Source organism: Petromyzon marinus, chromosome 9, assembly GCF_048934315.1.
Source record: "Petromyzon marinus isolate PM22_M1 ecotype Great Lakes invasive population chromosome 9, UKy_Petmar_22M1.pri1.0, whole genome shotgun sequence".
NCBI lineage: Eukaryota > Metazoa > Chordata > Hyperoartia > Petromyzontiformes > Petromyzontidae > Petromyzon > Petromyzon marinus.
In genome coordinates, this window is record NC_133675.1 from 1,447,105 (window position 1) to 1,467,357 (window position 20,253).

Genomic DNA, 20,253 nt, shown 5'->3' on the forward strand with positions numbered 1-20,253 from the left:
GTGTTAGTAGTGGTGTTAGTAGTGGTAGTGTTAGTAGTGTTAGCAGTGTTAGTGTTAGTAGTAGTAGTGTTAGTAGTGGTGTTAGTAGTGGTAGTGTTAGCAGTAGTGTTAGCAGTGGTGTTAGTAGTGGTAGTGTTAGTAGTGTTAGCAGTGGTAGTGTTAGTAGTAGTGTTAGTAGTGTTAGTGCTAGTAGTGGTAGTGTTAGTAGTGGTAGTGTTAGTAGTGTTAGTGTTAGTAGTGTTAGTGCTAGTAGTGGTAGTGTTAGTAGTGGTAGTGTTAGTAGTGTTAGTGTTAGTAGTGTTAGTAGTAGTAGTGGTGTTAGTAGTGTTAGTAGTAGTGTTAGTAGTGTTAGTGCTAGTAGTGTTAGGAGTAGTGGTAGTGTTAGCAGTAGTAGTGGTGTTAGTAGTGTTAGTGCTAGTAGTGTTAGTACTAGTAGTGTTAGTAGTGGTAGTGTTAGTAGTGGTAGTGTTAGTAGTGTTAGTACTGGTGTTAGTAGTGGTAGTGTTAGTAGTGGTAGTGTTAGTAGTGGTAGTGTTAGTAGTGTTAGTGTTAGTAGTGGTAGTGTTAGTAGTGGTAGTAGTGGGTGTTAGTAGTGGTAGTGTTAGTAGTGTTAGCAGTAGTGTTAGCAGTGGTGTTAGTAGTGGTAGTAGTGTTAGTAGTGTTAGTGTTAGTAGTGTTAGTGCTAGTAGTGTTAGTGTTAGTAGTAGTGGTAGTGTTAGCAGTAGTAGTGGTGTTAGTAGTGTTAGTGTTAGGAGTAGTAGTGTTAGTAGTGGTAGTGTTAGTAGTAGTAGTGTTAGTAGTGTGTTAGTAGTGTTAGTAGTGGTAGTAGTGTTAGTAGTGTTAGCAGTGTTAGTAGTAGTAGTGTTAGTAGTGTTAGTAGTGTTAGTAGTGTTGTTAGTGTTAGTAGTAGTAGTGTTAGTAGTAGTAGTGTTAGTAGTGTGTTAGTAGTGGTAGTAGTAGTGTTAGTAGTAGTAGTGTTAGTAGTGTGTTAGTAGTGTTAGTAGTGTTAGTAGTGTTAGTGTTAGTAGTGTTAGTAGTGTCAGTAGTAGTAGTGTTAGTGTTAGTAGTGTTAGTAGTGGTAGTAGTGTTAGTAGTGTTAGTGTTAGTAGTGTTAGTAGTGTCAGTAGTAGTAGTGTTAGTAGTGTTAGTAGTAGTAGTGTTAGTAGTAGTGTTAGTGTTAGTAGTGTTAGTGTTAGTAGTAGTGGTAGTAGTGTTAGTAGTAGTGTTAGTAGTAGTGTTAGTGTTAGTAGTGTTAGTAGTGTTAGTGTTAGTAGTGGTAGTGTTAGTAGTAGTGTTAGTAGTGTTAGTGTTAGTAGTAGTGTTAGTAGTAGTGTTAGCAGTGTTAGTGTTAGTAGTAGTGTTAGTAGTAGTGTTAGCAGTGTTAGTAGTGTTAGTAGTAGTGTTAGTGTTAGTAGTGTTAGTGTTAGTAGTAGTGTTAGTAGTGTTAGTGTTAGTAGTGTTAGTGTTAGCAGTGTTAGTAGTGTTAGTGTTAGTAGTGTTAGTGTTAGTAGTGTTAGTGTTAGCAGTGTTAGTAGTGTTAGTGTTAGTAGTGTTAGTAGTAGTGTTAGTAGTGTTAGTGTTAGTAGTGTTAGTGTTAGCAGTGTTAGTAGTGTTAGTGTTAGTAGTGTTAGTAGTAGTGTTAGTAGTGTTAGTGTTAGTAGTGTTAGTAGTGTCAGTAGTAGTGTTAGTAGTGTTAGTAGTAGTGTTAGTGTTAGTAGTGTTAGTAGTAGTGTTAGTGTTAGTAGTGTTAGTAGTGGTAGTAGTAGTGGTAGTAGTGTTAGTGTTAGTAGTGTTAGTAGTGGTAGTAGTAGTGGTAGTAGTGTTAGTAGTGGTAGTAGTGTTAGTGTTAGTAGTGTTAGTAGTGTTAGTAGTAGTGTTAGTGTTAGTAGTGTTAGTAGTAGTGGTAGTAGTGGTAGTAGTGTAAGTAGTGTTAGTAGTAGTGTTAGTAGTGTTAGTGTTAGTAGTGTTAGTAGTGTCAGTAGTAGTGTTAGTAGTGTTAGTAGTAGTGTTAGTGTTAGTAGTGTTAGTAGTAGTGTTAGTGTTAGTAGTGTTAGTAGTGGTAGTAGTAGTGGTAGTAGTGTTAGTGTTAGTAGTGTTAGTAGTGGTAGTAGTAGTGGTAGTAGTGTTAGTAGTGGTAGTAGTGTTAGTAGTGTTAGTAGTAGTGTTAGTGTTAGTAGTGTTAGTAGTAGTGGTAGTAGTGGTAGTAGTGTAAGTAGTGTTAGTAGTAGTGTTAGTAGTGTTAGCAGTGTTAGTGTTAGTAGTGTTAGTAGTAGTGTTAGTAGTGTTAGTGTTAGTAGTAGTGTTAGTAGTAGTGTTAGTAGTAGTGTTAGTGTTAGTAGTGTTAGTAGTAGTGTTAGTAGTAGTGTTAGTGTTAGTAGTGTTAGTAGTAGTGTTAGTAGTAGTGTTAGTAGTGGTAGTAGTAGTGGTAGTAATTTGGTCGCAGAGACCTGCTCAGCGCCGCCGACTCTGGCGGGGGGGGGGTGCTGATTGCTTCTCTCCCTCACGAGCCCAGCGGCAGGGAGGCCACCGCTTAATGTGTTAATGGAGCATTCGTGAAGCGATTAGAGCCGCGACGAGCTCCCCCCACCCTCCACCTCCCCCCACCCTCCCCCCACCTCCCCCACCCTCCCCCCACCTCCCCCACCCTCCCCCCACCTCCCCCACCCTCCCCCCACCTCCCCCACCCTCCCCCCACCTCCCCCACCCTCCCCTCCCCCCACCGCACGCACCGCCCCCCCCGCGGAGCCCCATCTCGGTCCATCAGCGCCACCACTCGACGCCGCCATCGCTCACCCGCGAGGGGTTTCTCTCTGGTGGGTTTTTTTCTCCCCTCTCTCTCTCTGATTTTTTCCGCTTCGAACACGCGGCCTCCCCTCCTCCCTCCCCTCCCTCCCCTGCCGTGTTATCCCAAACACCGCAGCCGACCGCAGCGCGCTCGGGCACGCATTCCCCTCCCTCCGTCTCTCCATCTCCTCCGCCACCACCGCCGCCAACCACCCCCCTCCTCCATCTCCCCCCTCCATCTCCCGTGCGCTCTCTCTCACTGCTGCCGCCGCCGCCGCTGCTGCTGCCGAGCCTTAAATCTGTCGCTAATCACCGCGCCGCGCCACCCGCCCGCCGCACGCGCCGCGTGGAGCGATCGCGCGCGTCAAGGCCCGGCGCGGACACGCGGACACACACGGATACACACACACACACCCCGACACACACACACGAATACATACACACACACGCCGACACACACACACGCCGACACACGCGGCGAGCGACTTGCACGCACACACACAGACACACACTGACACACAAATACACAAACAAAGATCCCCCATATAGCCTTAACAGACTGTAGGGGCAAGTGCTGTTAGCGAGCAAACTCATATACAAACACTCATACACACACACTGACACACACTCATACACACACACTGACACACACTCATACACACACTGACACACACACTCATACACACACATTGACATACACTCATACACACACACTGACACACACTCATACACACACACTGACACACACTCATACACACACACTGACATACACTCATACACACACACTGACACACACTCATACACACACTGACACACACACTCATACACACACACTGACATACACACTCATACACACACACTGGCATACACTCATACACACACACTGACACACACACTCATACACACGCACTGACACACACTCATACACACACACTGACATACACTCATACACACATTGACACACACTCATACACACATTGACACACACTCATACACACACACTGACATACACTCATACACACACACTGACATACACTCATACACACACACTGACACACACTCATACACACACACTGACACACACTCATACACACACTGACACACACACTCATACACACACACTGACATACACACTCATACACACACACTGGCATACACTCATACACACACACTGACACACACTCATACACACACACTGACACACACACTCATACACACACACTGACATACACACTCATACACACACACTGACATACACTCATACACACACACTGACACACACTCATACACACACTGACACACACACTCATACACACACACTGACATACACACTCATACACACACACTGGCATACACTCATACACACACACTGACACACACTCATACACACACACTGACACACACACTCATACACACACACTGACACACACTCATACACACACACTGACATACACTCATACACACACACTGACACACACTAATACACACACACTGACATACACTCATACACACACACTGACACACACTCATACACACACTGACACACACACTCATACACACACACACTGACATACACACACGGCGAGTGACACGGAGCGGCTGCAGACTGACCGAGCGACTTACAGACACAGCAACACACACACAGAGCGACATTATCGCAAAAATTCAGTCACATATACACATATAGTCATATATAGTCATATATACACATATAGAATACAAACGTATCGCCTTCAAAAGATTGTTGGGGCAGGTGTTGTTTGCGAACACCTATGAAGGGCGGCACACGAGGGGGTGGGTGGGTGGCCAGCACAACGCCCGGCCGCCTTTGTCTCCCGAGAGGTGACGTTTACACATCGCACCAGGCACTCATTTGAGACTCACTCAACATAGGGGATGGGGGGGGCCCATAGCGGGATCAAATATTTCTCCACAGTTTTGTCGTGAGCGGGAATCGTATTCTGGTAGCAGTGCACTAAACCATACACAGGGCAAGTATATACACACACACCCTTCACATATACACCCAGCATACACACACACCCTTCACATGTACACCCAGCATGCACCTACACCCTTCACATATACACCCAGCATACACCTACACCCTTCACATATACACCCAGCATACACACACACCCTTCACATGTACACCCAGTATACACCTACACCCTTCACATATACACCCAGCATACACCCTTCACATGTACACCCAGCATACACCTACACCCTTCACATATACACCCAGCATACACACACACCCTTCACATATACACCCAGCATACACCTACACCCTTCACATATACACCCAGCATACACCTACACCCTTCACATATACACCCAGCATACACACACACCCTTCACATGTACACCCAGCATACACAAACACCCTTCACATATACACCCAGCACACACACCCCCTTCATATATACACCCAGCATACACCTACACCCTTCACATATACACCCAGCATACACCTACACCCTTCACATATACACCCAGCATACACACACCCTTCACATGTACACCCAGCATACACCTACACCCTTCACATATACACCCAGCAAACACCTACACCCCTCACATATACACAGCATACAACTACACACTTCACATATACACCCAGCATACACCTACACCCTTCACATATACACCCAGCATACACCTACACCCTTCACATATACACCCAACATACACACCCTTCACATATACACCCAGCATACACCTACACCCTTCACATATACACCCAGCATACACGTACACCCTTCAAATATACACCCAGCATACACCTACACACTTCACATATACACCCAGCATACACACACACGCTTCACATATACACTCAGCATACACACACACCCTTCACATATACACCCAGCATATACCTACACCCTTCACGCATACACCCAGCATACACCTACACCCTTCACATATACACTCAACATACACCTACACCCTTCACATATAAACCCAGCATACACACCCTTCACATATACACCCAGCATACACCTACACCCATCATATATACACCCAGCATACACCTACACCCTTCACATATACAGCCAGCATACACCATTAACATGTACACCCAGCATACACCCTTCACAAATACACCCAGCATATACACACACCCTTCACATATACACCCAACATACACATACACCCTTCACATGTACACCCAGCATACACCTACACCCTTCACATTTACACCCAGCACACACACACACCCTTCATATGTACACCCAGCATACACCTACACCCTTCACATATACACCCAGCATACACACACCCTTCACATATACACCCAGCATACACACACCCTTCACATATAGACCCAGCCTACACCTACACCCTTTACATATACACTCAGCATACACCCTTCACATGTACACCCAGCATACACACACACCCTTCACATATACACCCAGCATACACACACACACCCTTCACATATACACCCAGCACACACACACACCCTTCACATATACACCCAGAATACACACACACACACCATTCACATGCACACCCAGCATACACCTATACCATTCACATGTACACCCAGCATACACCTACACCCTTCACATTTACACCCAGCATATACACACACACCCTTCACATTTACACCCAGCATACACACACACCCTTCACATTTACACCCAGCATACACACACACCCTTCACATGTACACCCAGCATACACCTACACCCTTCACATATACACACAGCATACACACACACCCTTCACATGTACACCCAGCATACACCTACACCCTTCACATATACACCCAGCATACACACACACCCTTCACGCATACACCCAGTATACACCTACACCCTTCACATATACACCCAGCATACACCTACACCTTTCACATACACACCCAGCATACACCTACACCCTTCACATATACAGCCAGCATACACATTCACCCTTCACATAGACACCCAGCATACACACACACACCCTTCACATAGACACCCAGCATACACCAACACCCTTCACATAGACACCCAGCATACACATACACCCTTCACATATACACCCAGCATACACACACACCCTTCACATATACACCCAGCATACACCTACACTCTTCACATATACAACGAGCATACACACACACATCCTTCACATATACACCCATCATACACACACACACACCCTTCACATATACACCCATCATACAACTACACCCTTCACATAGACACCCAGCATACGCACACACACATACACCTTTCACATATACACCCAGCATATACACACACCCTTCATATAGACACCCAGCATACACCTACAGTACACTCTTCATATAGACACCCAGCATACACCTACACCCTTCACATAGACACCCAGCATACACACACACACCCTTCACATATACACCCAGCATACACCTACACCCTTCACATATACACCCAGCATACACATTCACCCTTCACATATACACCCAGCATACACACACACTCTTCACATATACACCCAGCATACACCTACACCCTTCACATATACACCCAGCATACACACACACCTTTCACGTATACAACCAGCATACACACACACCCTTCACATATACACCCAGCATACACCTACACCCTTCACATATACACCCAGCATACACACACACCCTTCACATATACACCCAGCATACACACCCTTCACATATACACCCATCATACAACTACACCCTTCACATAGACACCCAGCATACGCACACACACACACACACCCTTCACATATACACCCAGCATATACACACACCCTTCATATAGTCACCCAGCATACACCTACAGTACACTCTTCACATAGACACCCAGCATACACACACACACACCCTTCACATATACACCCAGCATACACGTACACCCTTCACATTTACACCCAGCATACACACACACACCCTTCACATTTACACCCAGCATACACACACACACTCTTCATATATACACCCAGCATACACCTACACCCTTCACATATACACCCAGCATATACACACACCTTTCACGTATACACCCAGCATACACACACACCCTTCAAATGTACACCCAGCATACACACACCCTTCACATTTACACCCAGCATACACATACCCTTCACGTATACACCCAGCATTCACCTACACCATTCACATATACACCCATCATACACCTACAACCTTCACATATACACCCAGCATACACACACACCCTTCACATATACACCCAGCATACACCTACACCCTTCACATAGACACCCAGCATACACCCTTCACATGTACACCCAGCATACACACACACCCTTCACATATACACCCAGCATACACACACACACCCTTCACATATACACCCAGCACACACACACACCCTTCACATATACACCCAGAATACACACACACACACCATTCACATGCACACCCAGCATACACCTATACCATTCACATGTACACCCAGCATACACCTACACCCTTCACATTTACACCCAGCATATACACACACACCCTTCACATTTACACCCAGCATACACACACACCCTTCACATTTACACCCAGAATACACACACACCCTTCACATGGACACCCAGCATACACCTACACCCTTCACATATACACACAGCATACACACACACCCTTCACATGTACACCCAGCATACACCTACACCCTTCACATATACACCCATCATACACACACACCCTTCACGTATACACCCAGTATACACCTACACCCTTCACATATACACCCAGCATACACCTACACCTTTCACATACACACCCAGCATACACCTACACCCTTCACATATACAGCCAGCATACACATTCACCCTTCACATAGACACCCAGCATACACACACACACCCTTCACATAGACACCCAGCATACACCTACACCCTTCACATAGACACCCAACATACACATACACCCTTCACATATACACCCAGCATACACACACACCCTTCACATATACACCCAGCATACACCTACACTCTTCACATATACACCGAGCATACACACACACATCCTTCACATATACACCCATCATACACACACATACACCCTTCACATATACACCCATCATACAACTACACCCTTCACATAGACACCCAGCATACGCACACACACATACACCTTTCACATATACACCCAGCATATACACACACCCTTCATATAGACACCCAGCATACACCTACAGTACACTCTTCATATAGACACCCAGCATACACCTACACCCTTCACATAGACACCCAGCATACACACACACACCCTTCACATATACACCCAGCATACACCTACACCCTTCACATATACACTCAGCATACACATTCACCCTTCACATATACACCCAGCATACACACACACTCTTAACATATACACCCAGCATACACCTACACCCTTCACATATACACCCAGCATACACACACACCTTTCACGTATACAACCAGCATACACACACACCCTTCACATATACACCCAGCATACACCTACACCCTTCACATATACACCCAGCATACACACACACCCTTCACATATACACCCAGCATACACACCCTTCACATATACACCCATCATACAACTACACCCTTCACATAGACACCCAGCATACACACACACTCTTCACATATACACCCAGCATACACCTACACCCTTCACATATACACCCAGCATATACACACACCTTTCACGTATACACCCAGCATACACACACACCCTTCACATTTACACCCAGCATACACATACCCTTCACGTATACACCCAGCATTCACCTACACCATTCACATATACACCCATCATACACCTACAACCTTCACATAGACACCCAGCATACACACACACCCTTCACATATACACCCAGCATACACCTACACCCTTCACATAGACACCCAGCATACACCTACACTCTTCACATATACATCCAGCATTCACCTACACCCTTCACATAGACACCCAGCATATACACACACACCCTTCACATGTACACCCAGCATACACACACCCTTCACATAGACACTCAGCATACACACACACACAACCTTCACATAGACACCCAGCATACACACACACCCTTCACATATACACCCAGCATACACCTACACCCTTCACATAGACACCCAGCATACACCTACACTCTTCACATATACATCCAGCATTCACCTACACCCTTCACATAGACACCCAGCATATACACACACACCCTTCACATGTACACCCAGCATACACCTACACCCTTCACATAGACACTCAGCATACACACACCCTTCACATATACACCCATCATACACACACACCCTTCACATATACACCCATCATACACCTACACCCTTTACATATACACTCAGCATACACCCTTCACATGTACACCCAGCATACACGTACACCCTTCACATATACACCCAGCATACACACACACACACACCTTTCACGTATACACCCAGCATACACACACACCCTTCACATGTACACCCAGCATACACACACCCTTCACATTTACACCCAGCATACACATACCCTTCACGTATACACCCAGCATTCACCTACACCATTCACATATACACCCATCATACACCTACAACCTTCACATAGACACCCAGCATACACACACACCCTTCACATATACACCCAGCATACACCTACACCCTTCACATAGACACCCAGCATACACCTACACTCTTCACATATACATCCAGCATTCACCTACACCCTTCACATAGACACCCAGCATATACACACACACCCTTCACATGTACACCCAGCATACACCTACACCCTTCACATATATACCCAGCATACACACACACACACCCTTCACATATACACCCAGCAGTACAGTAGACACGGCAACCCGTGGTAGTTTCCAGTGCTGTGTGTCCGCTGATCTCTTCCGTCTCGTGAGCTCTGCAGTGGAGGCCCTTCTGTCAACAGTGAAGGCCCTTCTCTCTGTCAACAGTGGCCCTTCTCTCACCAGTGGAGGCCCTTCTGTCAACAGTGAAGGCCCTTCTCTCTACAGTGAAGGCCCTTCTCTCTACAGTGAAGGCCCTTCTCTCTGTCAACAGTGGCCCTTCTCTCACCAGTGGAGGCCCTTCTGTACAGTGAAGGCCCTTCTCTCTACAGTGAAGGCCCTTCTCTCTACAGTGAAGGCCCTTCTCTCTGTCAACAGTGGCCCTTCTCTCACCAGTGGAGGCCCTTCTCTACAGTGGAGGCCCTTCTCTCTGTCAACAGTGGAGGCCCTTCTCTCTGTCAACAGTGAAGGCCCTTCTCTCACCAGTGGAGGCCCTTCTCTCTACAGTGAAGGCCCTTCTCTCTTTCAACAGTGGAGGCCCTTCTCTCTGTCAACAGTGAAGGCCCTTCTCTGTCTACAGTGGCCCTTCTCTCTGTCAACAGTGAAGGCCCTTCTCTGTCTACAGTGGCCCTTCTCTCTGTCAACAGTGAAGGCCCTTCTCTCAGTCTACAGTGGCCCTTCTCTCACCAGTGGAGGCCCTTCTCTCTACAGAGGCGTATAAGGAGCAACTGCAGGGCTGCGCCTTTTGTCTTTAATACACACAGACATGAACAAAGCCAAAACATCTCCCCTCCCATGTAACCTCTGTAGACCGTAGGGGCAAGTGCTGCTGTTGTTGCTGCATCTGTAGACCGTAGGGGCAAGTGCTGCTGTTGTTGCTGCATGCATCTACAAAGGCCGAGATGGTGTGGCCAGCACTCTGCCCGGCCGCCTTTGAATGTCTTCCCAATGCCGACACATCGCTCACCGCGTACTCGTTTTAGGCCGAGTTAACTTAGGGGAGGCACGGGGCATGCTCGTATCACTGGCTACCGATACCACGCACAGACACGCACTCGTAAAACAAAGATCGAATGTAGAGACAATATACACTTACGGGGTTCATTGCCGTTAGCAAGCACCTATTAAGGTAGGCAAGGGGCAGTGTGGCTAGTACGAGTTCCCGGCCGCCTTTGTATCCATACATTCCTAAGTGTTCATTTCAGCCCGAGTGGACCTGGGGGAGGCCCAGAGCACAGTCAGACTCGAATCCAACGCGGGCGTCATCAGGGTGGAGGCGTCGGCACGCACACACGCGCGGGTACATCCAACACAAACACACATACAACAACAACACACATACAACAACACACATACAACAACACACATACAACAACAACACACACACTGCAGGCACATTCACCAGAACACGACACGTTCACACTCAGCCCGTTGACACAAAGCGAGACATGTGCCACGCACACGGAACAACACCACAAACGCACCCCCAGGGCGCGTACAGATAACGCACAGGCAGAACGCATGCGGACACGGCACAATACAACGCAGTCGCATCAAATACTGTACAGGCAACACACAATGCTGTAAGCTCAAATACGTATCGTGCACACACACAGACAACACACCACACGCACACACACGCAGATAACACGCACAGGCCACGCCATTAGCTCAAACCACACACAGACAACACGGGCTACACACACACACAGACAACACGGGCTACACACACACAGACAACACGGGCTACACACACACACAGACAACGCGGGCTACACACACACAGACAACGCGAGCTACACAGACAACGCGAGCTACACACACACAGACAACACGGGCTACACACACAGACAACACGGGCTACACACACAGACAACACGGGCTACACACACAGACAACACGGGCTACACACAGACAACGCGAGCTACACACACACAGACAACACGGGCTACACACACACAGACAACACGGGCTATACACACACAGACAACACGGGCTACACACACAGACAACACGGGCTACACACACACAGACAACACGGGCTACACACAGACAACGCGAGCTACACACACACAGACAACGCGGGCTACACACACAGACAACACGGGCTACACACAGACAACACGGGCTACACACATCCACAACACACGGGCTACACACACAGACAACACGGGCTACATACACACAGACAACACGGGCTACACACACAGACAACACGGGCTACACACACAGACAACACGGGCTACACACACACAGACAACACGGGCTACACACACACACAGAAAACACGGGTTACACACACACAGACAACACGGGCTACACACACAGACAACACGGGCTACACACACACAGACAACGCGGGCTACACACACACAGACAACGCGAGCTACACACACACAGACAACGCGAGCTACACACAGACAACACGGGCTACACACACAGACAACGCGAGCTACACACAGACAACACGGGCTACACACACACAGACAATACGGGCTACACACACACAGACAACACGGGCTACACACACAGACAACACGGGCTACACACACACAGACAACACGGGCTACACACACACAGACAACACGGGCTACACACAGACAACACGGGCTACACACACACAGACAACACGGGCTACACACACAGACAACACGGGCTACACACAGACAACACGGGTTACACACACAGACAACACGGGCTACACACACACAGACAACACGGGCTACACACACACACAGACAACGCGAGCTACACACATCCACAACACACGGACGCGCTCACGTAACGCACACGCACGGGGAGGGAGCGGCAGGGGAGAGAGGGGAGGCGGTGTGGGTGGTGTGGGTGAGTGAGTAGATGGAAGGAGGAGTGGGGGAGGGAGACAGAGAGGGAGGCGGGTTGGTTGCCGTGCTTGAGTGAGTGGATGGGAGGGAGGGAGGAAGAGAGAGCGAGAAGGGAGGGAGCGAGCGAGGGAGCGAGGGAGGGGAAGCTCCGGGGAGGGTTCGCGGCGCACCGGAGGGGGGTACGGGCGGGGACGGGCGGCGGTGGAGGGGGTGGTGGGGGGGGGGGCCCCCGAGCAATCCGCGGGACAGGGGAGCACGGCAGGGCCCGGCGGGGGCCCCCTCGTCGTGAAATGGCGCTGAGTGTGCGGCACGGGCTGGCGGCGCGGGGCGGCATCCATCAGCGCTAAACGAGTGTGTAAACAAAGCGATGTCCCCTCCGCTCATTAGGGCTGACAGGCGGCGCGCATGCGCGCTCCACATTAAGCTCGTCCCGAGGCGGATCATGTCTGCGGTGCGGGCACCCAGATCCTGAGGTTTGGCTCCATCTCGGCGGCGCGGGGACCCCGGGACACCCCGCGACCCTCCTCCTCCTCCTCGCCGCGTCTCCTCCCGCGCCTCCCCGGGGCAGCCTCGGCGGTGTCGGCGGCGGCGGCGCCGCGTCCGGTGCGGGAGCTCGACTTGGGGTTTCGTGGCCAAGAAATAAAAAAATAAAATAAAATATGTAAAAAAAAGAGAGGTGGTGGTGGGGGGGGAGAGAGCAGCAGCAGCAGGAGAGAGGAGGATGATGGGGAGGGAGAGAGCTGGAAAGAGAGAGGTGGTGGGGGGGGGGTAGCGCGCGGGGGCTGTGGGGGGCCATGATTAATTGGCTGCGAGCCCCCACTGACACGGCGGCTCACGCGGCTCACGCGGCGGTGTAAATTAGCCCGGGAGAGGCGGCGGCGGCGGGCGGCGGGCGCCTCCACCTGCCCCGAGCCCCCCTCGGGCGACCCGGGACGCCGCGATTTTTTCTCTCTTCTCTTCCTCTTGCCGCCGCCGCCGCTGCTGCTGCCCGCGCGCGGGGTTGATCGTCCCACCGAGTTCCCCCGCTCCTCCTCCTCCTCTTCCCTGGGACCGGGGGGGAGGGAGGAGGTGGTGGTGGTGGTGGTGGGGGCGCATCCCGGGCGGGCGGGAGGGAGGCAGTAGGCCCAGGCCTCTCGCCATTAGCAGCAGACATGGGGTGCGCGCCCCGGGCCGCCGCCGCCGCCGCCGCCTCCTCCTCCTCGCCCCCGCTTTGTTGTTGTTGTTTCTGTCTCCGCGCGTCCCGCGCCGCTGCCGTCACCGCCGCGGGGGCCGGCGCCCACCGCCCCTAGCCCGGGGGCCCCGCGCGGGGCCACACCTGTGGCGCGGAGATCGGGGCCGCGGGGCCTGATCAATAGACGGATCGGTAACGGGGCCTCCCCCTCCCATCTCTCTCTCGTCTCTCAACTCCCCCCCCTCACTCTCCTCCCCCCCTCTCCTCTCCCCCCCCATCTCTCCTCTCTCAACTCCCCCCTCTCTCTCTATATCCTCACCGGCTCCCCCCCCGCTCTCCCCTCTTCCTCCCGCGCTCTCCTCCCTCCCTGCAGGCGGCGGCGGCGGGGTGTCTTGAATTTGGCAGGGGCCCGGGTGAGTGATATGGAAACACACTACTCGGAGCTCAACCCCTTCCTGCCCGACATGATACCGTGGGGCAGCCAGCTGTGGGAACAAAGGGCCGCTCCGTGGGACCACCTGAGCGGCCACCACCACCACCATCACCACCACCACCCGGGACTAGCGGCCGCGGGGTCCCACGCCGTCTGGGAGCCCAGCCAGCGGGGGCCCTGGGACGTGAACGCGCGGCACGTGGCCGGCCTCCCGTGGGGCAGCCCCCTGTGGGACCACCCGAGACAGCCCTGGAAAATCAATAGCCAGGCGGACAGCTTCCCCGCCACGGTGGTGAGCGAGGGGGAGGGCGGCAGCGAGAAGACGTACACAATCCTGGAAATGGTGCGTGAAAACGCGAGCGGCGGGGCCAGGCGACCCCAGATTAGTAATGGCTCGGCGCCTGGGGGAGTCGTGCAGGCGAGGCGGCCAGATCCCTCCGCCTCCTCCTCCTCCGCCGCCTCCTCCTCGCAGGCGACCAACGGGGGAGTCGCGGCCGCCGCCGCCGCCGCCGCGGGCATGAGCGGCCCCCACGGCCTGTGCCAGCTGTGCGGCGAGGCGCTGCCCGCAGACTTCGTGGCGCTGCGCAACCACGCCAAGCGCCACATGGACAAGCAGTCGCTCATGTGCATGAGCTGCAGTGCGCAGTGCAAGAGCTCCTCGTCGCTCACCGTGCACGTGCTGCGCCACATGGGCATCTACCTGTTCGCGTGCGACACGTGCGGGAAGCGCTACCCCACCAAGTGGCATCTGGACGAGCACAGGCGTGCGCACGAGCAGCAGCAGCAACAGCAGCAGCAGCAACAGCAGCAGCTGCACCAACAGCAGCTGCTGCACCACGCGACCGTCAGCGCAAACAGCATCGGCATCAGCATCGGCGGAGGTGTCGGAAGCAGCAGCAACGGCGGTGGCCACGGCGGCGGCATGAAGCAGCAGCAGCAGCAGCAGCTGGAAAGGAGCCAGGAGGAGAACAATCTGCTGTCGAGCTGGCTGGACGCGCAGTACGAGTACGGGGACTACTTCGGGCACCTGGCAGCGAGGGCGGCCGCGGCCGCGGCCCCGGGCCACGCGCTCTGCCACCACCACCACCAGCTCCCGCAGGCCGGGGTGCAGGTGCAGGTCGCGGCCGCCGCGGCAGCGGCCGCGGCCGCGGCGGCCGCAGCGGGTGGACACCCGGCCCCGCTGCACCATCACCTGCACCATCATCACCACCAACCTGTGCAGCAACTGCAGCAACTGCAGCAGCAGCAACATCAGCTTCAACAGCAGCAGCTTCAGCAGCAGCAACAGCTTCAGCAGCAGCAACAACAGCAGCAACAACAGCAGCAGCAGCAGCCGCCCACCCGGCTGTCCAGAGCGGCTGTTTGCGCTGACCTCTCGCCGCGGCGGGAGAACGGAGCGGCCGCCGTCGCGGCGGCCCCTGGGGCCGTGCCCGCGCCCTTGCCCGCGGGGCCGCCCGTGCCGGCGTCGGCACCGCCACCCCCCGCGGGGCCGCCCCCACGCGAAGGCGGCGGCGGTGGCGGCGGCGCGACCTCCTCCTCGACCTCGACGCCCTCCTCGTCCTCGTCGGGGGCGCGCGCCGCATGCCAGATCTGCGGCAAGGAGCTGCTGGCCGAGTTTGCGTGCGTGCGCGAGCACGCCAAGCGGCACCACGTGGACAAGAGCAGCCTCACGTGCACGTGCTGCGGCCTGCGCTGCAAGACCTCCTCGGCGCTCACCATCCACGTGCTCAAGCACGTGGGCGTGCTTCTGTTCGCGTGCGACGTCTGCGGGAAGCGCTACACCACCAAGTGGTATCTGCAGGACCACCGGCGCGCGCACGAACGCGCCGGGGAGGTGCACGGGGCCACGCCGCCCGTGCACCACCAGCAGCAGCACCATCACCCGCACCTCGTCGGCGCGCAGGAGGCGCGATGTGCGGCGGGCCAGAGGGGTCTCCCTTCCATCTAGACCCTAACACCCACCCCCCCACCCCTCTCCCTGTCACTCTCACCCCTCCCCGCATCTCCCCCCCCCCCATCCCTCTGCCGTCTCACACCACTTCACCGTGTGCTGCATAAAGTTTACACGGCTACACACGCCACGACGCAGCCACACGGACCCTGATGGTGGTGATGGTGTTGATGGCGGTGGTGGTGGTGGTGATGGCGGTTATGATATCAGCTCAGCGACGCTGCTCGGGGGCCGTGTAGCGACTCCACTGCAGCCCGTCCGTGAACCCGTGGTCCAACATTTATACACGACGCTAGCGGTTACTTATATCCTGCAGTGTTTGACATGATTGTCACCAACACTTGTATACGATGTAACGTCTTATCATTATTCTTATATTATTATATCCTGTATCGTATCCGCGCTTGGCTTTAAGACGCGCGTGGGGAGGCAGTGGCTTAGCCCCTTATTCCGCTGACCCGAGGATTCACGGGGTCACTATCAAGTTCCTTGACCTTAACATTTGACCCTGGAACCACGCAGGGTCATCACCAAGAAGCCTCCTCGAGTCCCGTCCGGTGCTGGTGGGGGTGGGAGGAGGCTGCCGTAACCCCCCCCCCCCTCGTTGCGGGGTAATTGCCGGGGTGCGTGACTCCTCCTCGAGCTGTATTTACTCATTAAGTCATTAGCGAGGGGGGCGATCCCCCTCCTCCCCACGAGCCCTACCGCGGCTCCACGCGCCGCCTCCCGCCTCGCGGGCGATGCCCGAACTCGCGGCACGCGTCGAGGGTCCGCGCGCTCAAGAGGGCCACGCTCGGGGATTCACGGAGATAGACGCTTAGAGAAGGGCGCACGATTCCCATCGAGACAGGCACATAGACACATCGAGACCTCGGGATTAGTTGGACAACACAAGACACATCGGCACAGGCATACACGGCGAGAACTTGGGACACGGCAATCCGCGGATACAGAACCACCAGCGCAGACGCAGATATACAAATACACAGGCGCAGCTACACACGCGCACACAGAGATAAACACACAGATACACAGACACGAGCACTCGTACCCACCCAGATACACACGGGCACACACCCACACAGTGAGGCCATCAAACAGCCGCACACACACAACCACACGTGCTGTGTGCAGAGACACGCGGACACGCCACACAAAGACGCACACGACCGCAGAGAGACACATGTGCTGTACATACACTCCTGATAAACCTTAGGCTATATATACTTGCGCAAAGACACGCAGACATACAGAGAACCACAGACGCATGCTGTACACAGAGACGTGTGATGTACACACAGAGACACACTTACGCGCGTGTGAGGAGTTGAGGTCGGGGCAGCTGTGGTCGATGTTGGTTTCGAGGCCACATGGAGAGTCTCGAGGCCCCTTTTGTATCCCCGACTTGCAAAATAGCAATAATGCCAGCGGCACCTCCCACACAGCTGCAGCACCGCGCGAATCCCTCACCGGCTACCAAAGGCGTTTACGTGCCCCCACCCCTTCTCCACCCCTCCACCGACGGACTGTCCATGTCAAGTGGTGGCCGCACGCGCGTAGTTCAGGTGGCCTCACCACCTGCAGGGCGCAGGTGAGCGCGCACGCGGTGCGTGTTGTGCCGCGGGTGACCGCGCGCGCCTGCACGTTCGGGGCTGACCGCGCGTGGTCGATGCGGGTGACCGCGCGTGCGGTTTCAGTGACCGCGAGCCTCGGGTGCGATCACACGGCGTGTAGAGCGCGCACCCCCCCCACTCTCCTCCCCCCCCCACTCTCCTCCCCCCACTCCCCTCCCCCCACTCCCCTATCTCTCGCGCTCGGTGCGGTGCGAAGCAGAGCCGCGTCCCCTCCTCCCCCGCGCTCGCTCCCGCGTCCAGCTGCCTTCCCCGTGTCGCGTCGCGGGGGGTCTCAAAGTCGCGTTGCTCCCGAGGGCGCAGAGGGGGGTAAAGCCGCGTGCCCCGCGTGTCCCCCGGGGGCTGCGTGGACACGGCGTGGACACAAGAGTGCAGAATAAGCTATAAGCGTGTAATGAGACACCACCGGTGTATAAACGGCACTCATAACTTTTGACACTCGCATTGCAAAGCTTTTGGAGTTGCGCATCCTCGTCACGCACCTTGACACAGACGATCACTCAGCTGATTCTCGTTACGCCGGACCTGATGTTAGCTCTTAATTTAAGGAACAAGGGGCGCTTTTAAATGATTAGTTGAAGCGTAGCAGTACTTTCCGAGATCGCGTATCCATTTACATCTTCTGTTCATGTATCCATGTTATCAGCAAGCATAGCTAAATGATTTGGAATCCGACATCTTATATATATTTATGGTACATATTCATGGCATTTCGAGACTGTTGGATAATTTGTGTTTAATAAAAAGAGTTCCATAATTATTAATTGGCGTCTCTTGTGAATGCGCCGCGTGAACTCTGGGAACAAAGGCGTCAGAATTATATGGGGATAGGGACCGAGGGGGATGGGGGCCGAGGGGGACGGGGGCCAAGGGTGACGGGGACCAAGGAGGATGGCGACGAAGGGGGGTGGGAGCCAAGGGTGACGGGGACCAAGGGAGACGGGGACCTGAGATGGGGACCAAGGGACATTCCAATTGGGATCAGTGCAAGGGTGGACCTCACACTCGGCCCTCATAGATGCATCTCACGCACACAGAGACCTCACTCATTTGGTCTCACTCACTCGGTGACCTAAGAACCCCGAATAGCCTTGTAGCAGACTGCTGGGGCAGGTGCTTGACATACAAGGGGGTGAGGGGCTAACAGTCGGCCTGGTCGCCTTTGTCTCCCCAGGGCTCATGTTTACACACTGCAGCAGGTTTTCATTTAAGGCTGCATTGACCTACATGAGGTGTGGGCCTGGTTCAAATACACGTCACCGTTATCGGTTGCGAGTGGGAATTAAAATTCGGGTCGCCGGGTCAAGCAGTGCAGTGCGCCTCGCCGCGCCACCATCGCTGTCCACGACACCGTGTGACCTTACACAGGGGACGTTGCTCTGGTTCACACACGGATCCCATAAGGGCCCCACACACGGTCCTTCTTCATTGGTCTCCGCTCACTGGACTTGCCGCTTGAGGAGATGCACTCCAATCTTGATTTGAAGCTTTCGTGACTGCAGGAATCCATACTCTTTTGTTCTTTCGGTAAAGTTACGTAGTTAGAACTAAAAGAAAATAAATCACGACGTTCGATTGCAACACAAGCTCTCTCTCTCTCCCACTTCAGCAATGTTTTCTTGCCGTGGTTTTCCCACCTGATGATGATTGCTTGTGTTGCAATCGAAACGTCGTGATTTGTTTTGTTTTATTTCT

At 53.0% G+C, this 20,253-nt stretch overlaps 1 protein-coding gene across 1 annotated transcript; it reads left to right on the forward strand.

Moving 5' to 3' along the window:
* Positions 1-2,732: 2,732 nt before the first annotated feature.
* LOC116940725 (uncharacterized) lies at positions 2,733-19,322 on the forward strand. The gene is made up of 2 exons (XM_032950902.2): positions 2,733-2,813; positions 14,917-19,322. Exon 2 carries the CDS (start codon positions 14,966-14,968, stop codon positions 16,922-16,924), a length of 1,959 nt encoding a protein of 652 aa, XP_032806793.2. The 5' UTR covers positions 2,733-2,813; positions 14,917-14,965; the 3' UTR covers positions 16,925-19,322.
* The last annotated feature ends 931 nt before the right edge of the window (positions 19,323-20,253 follow it).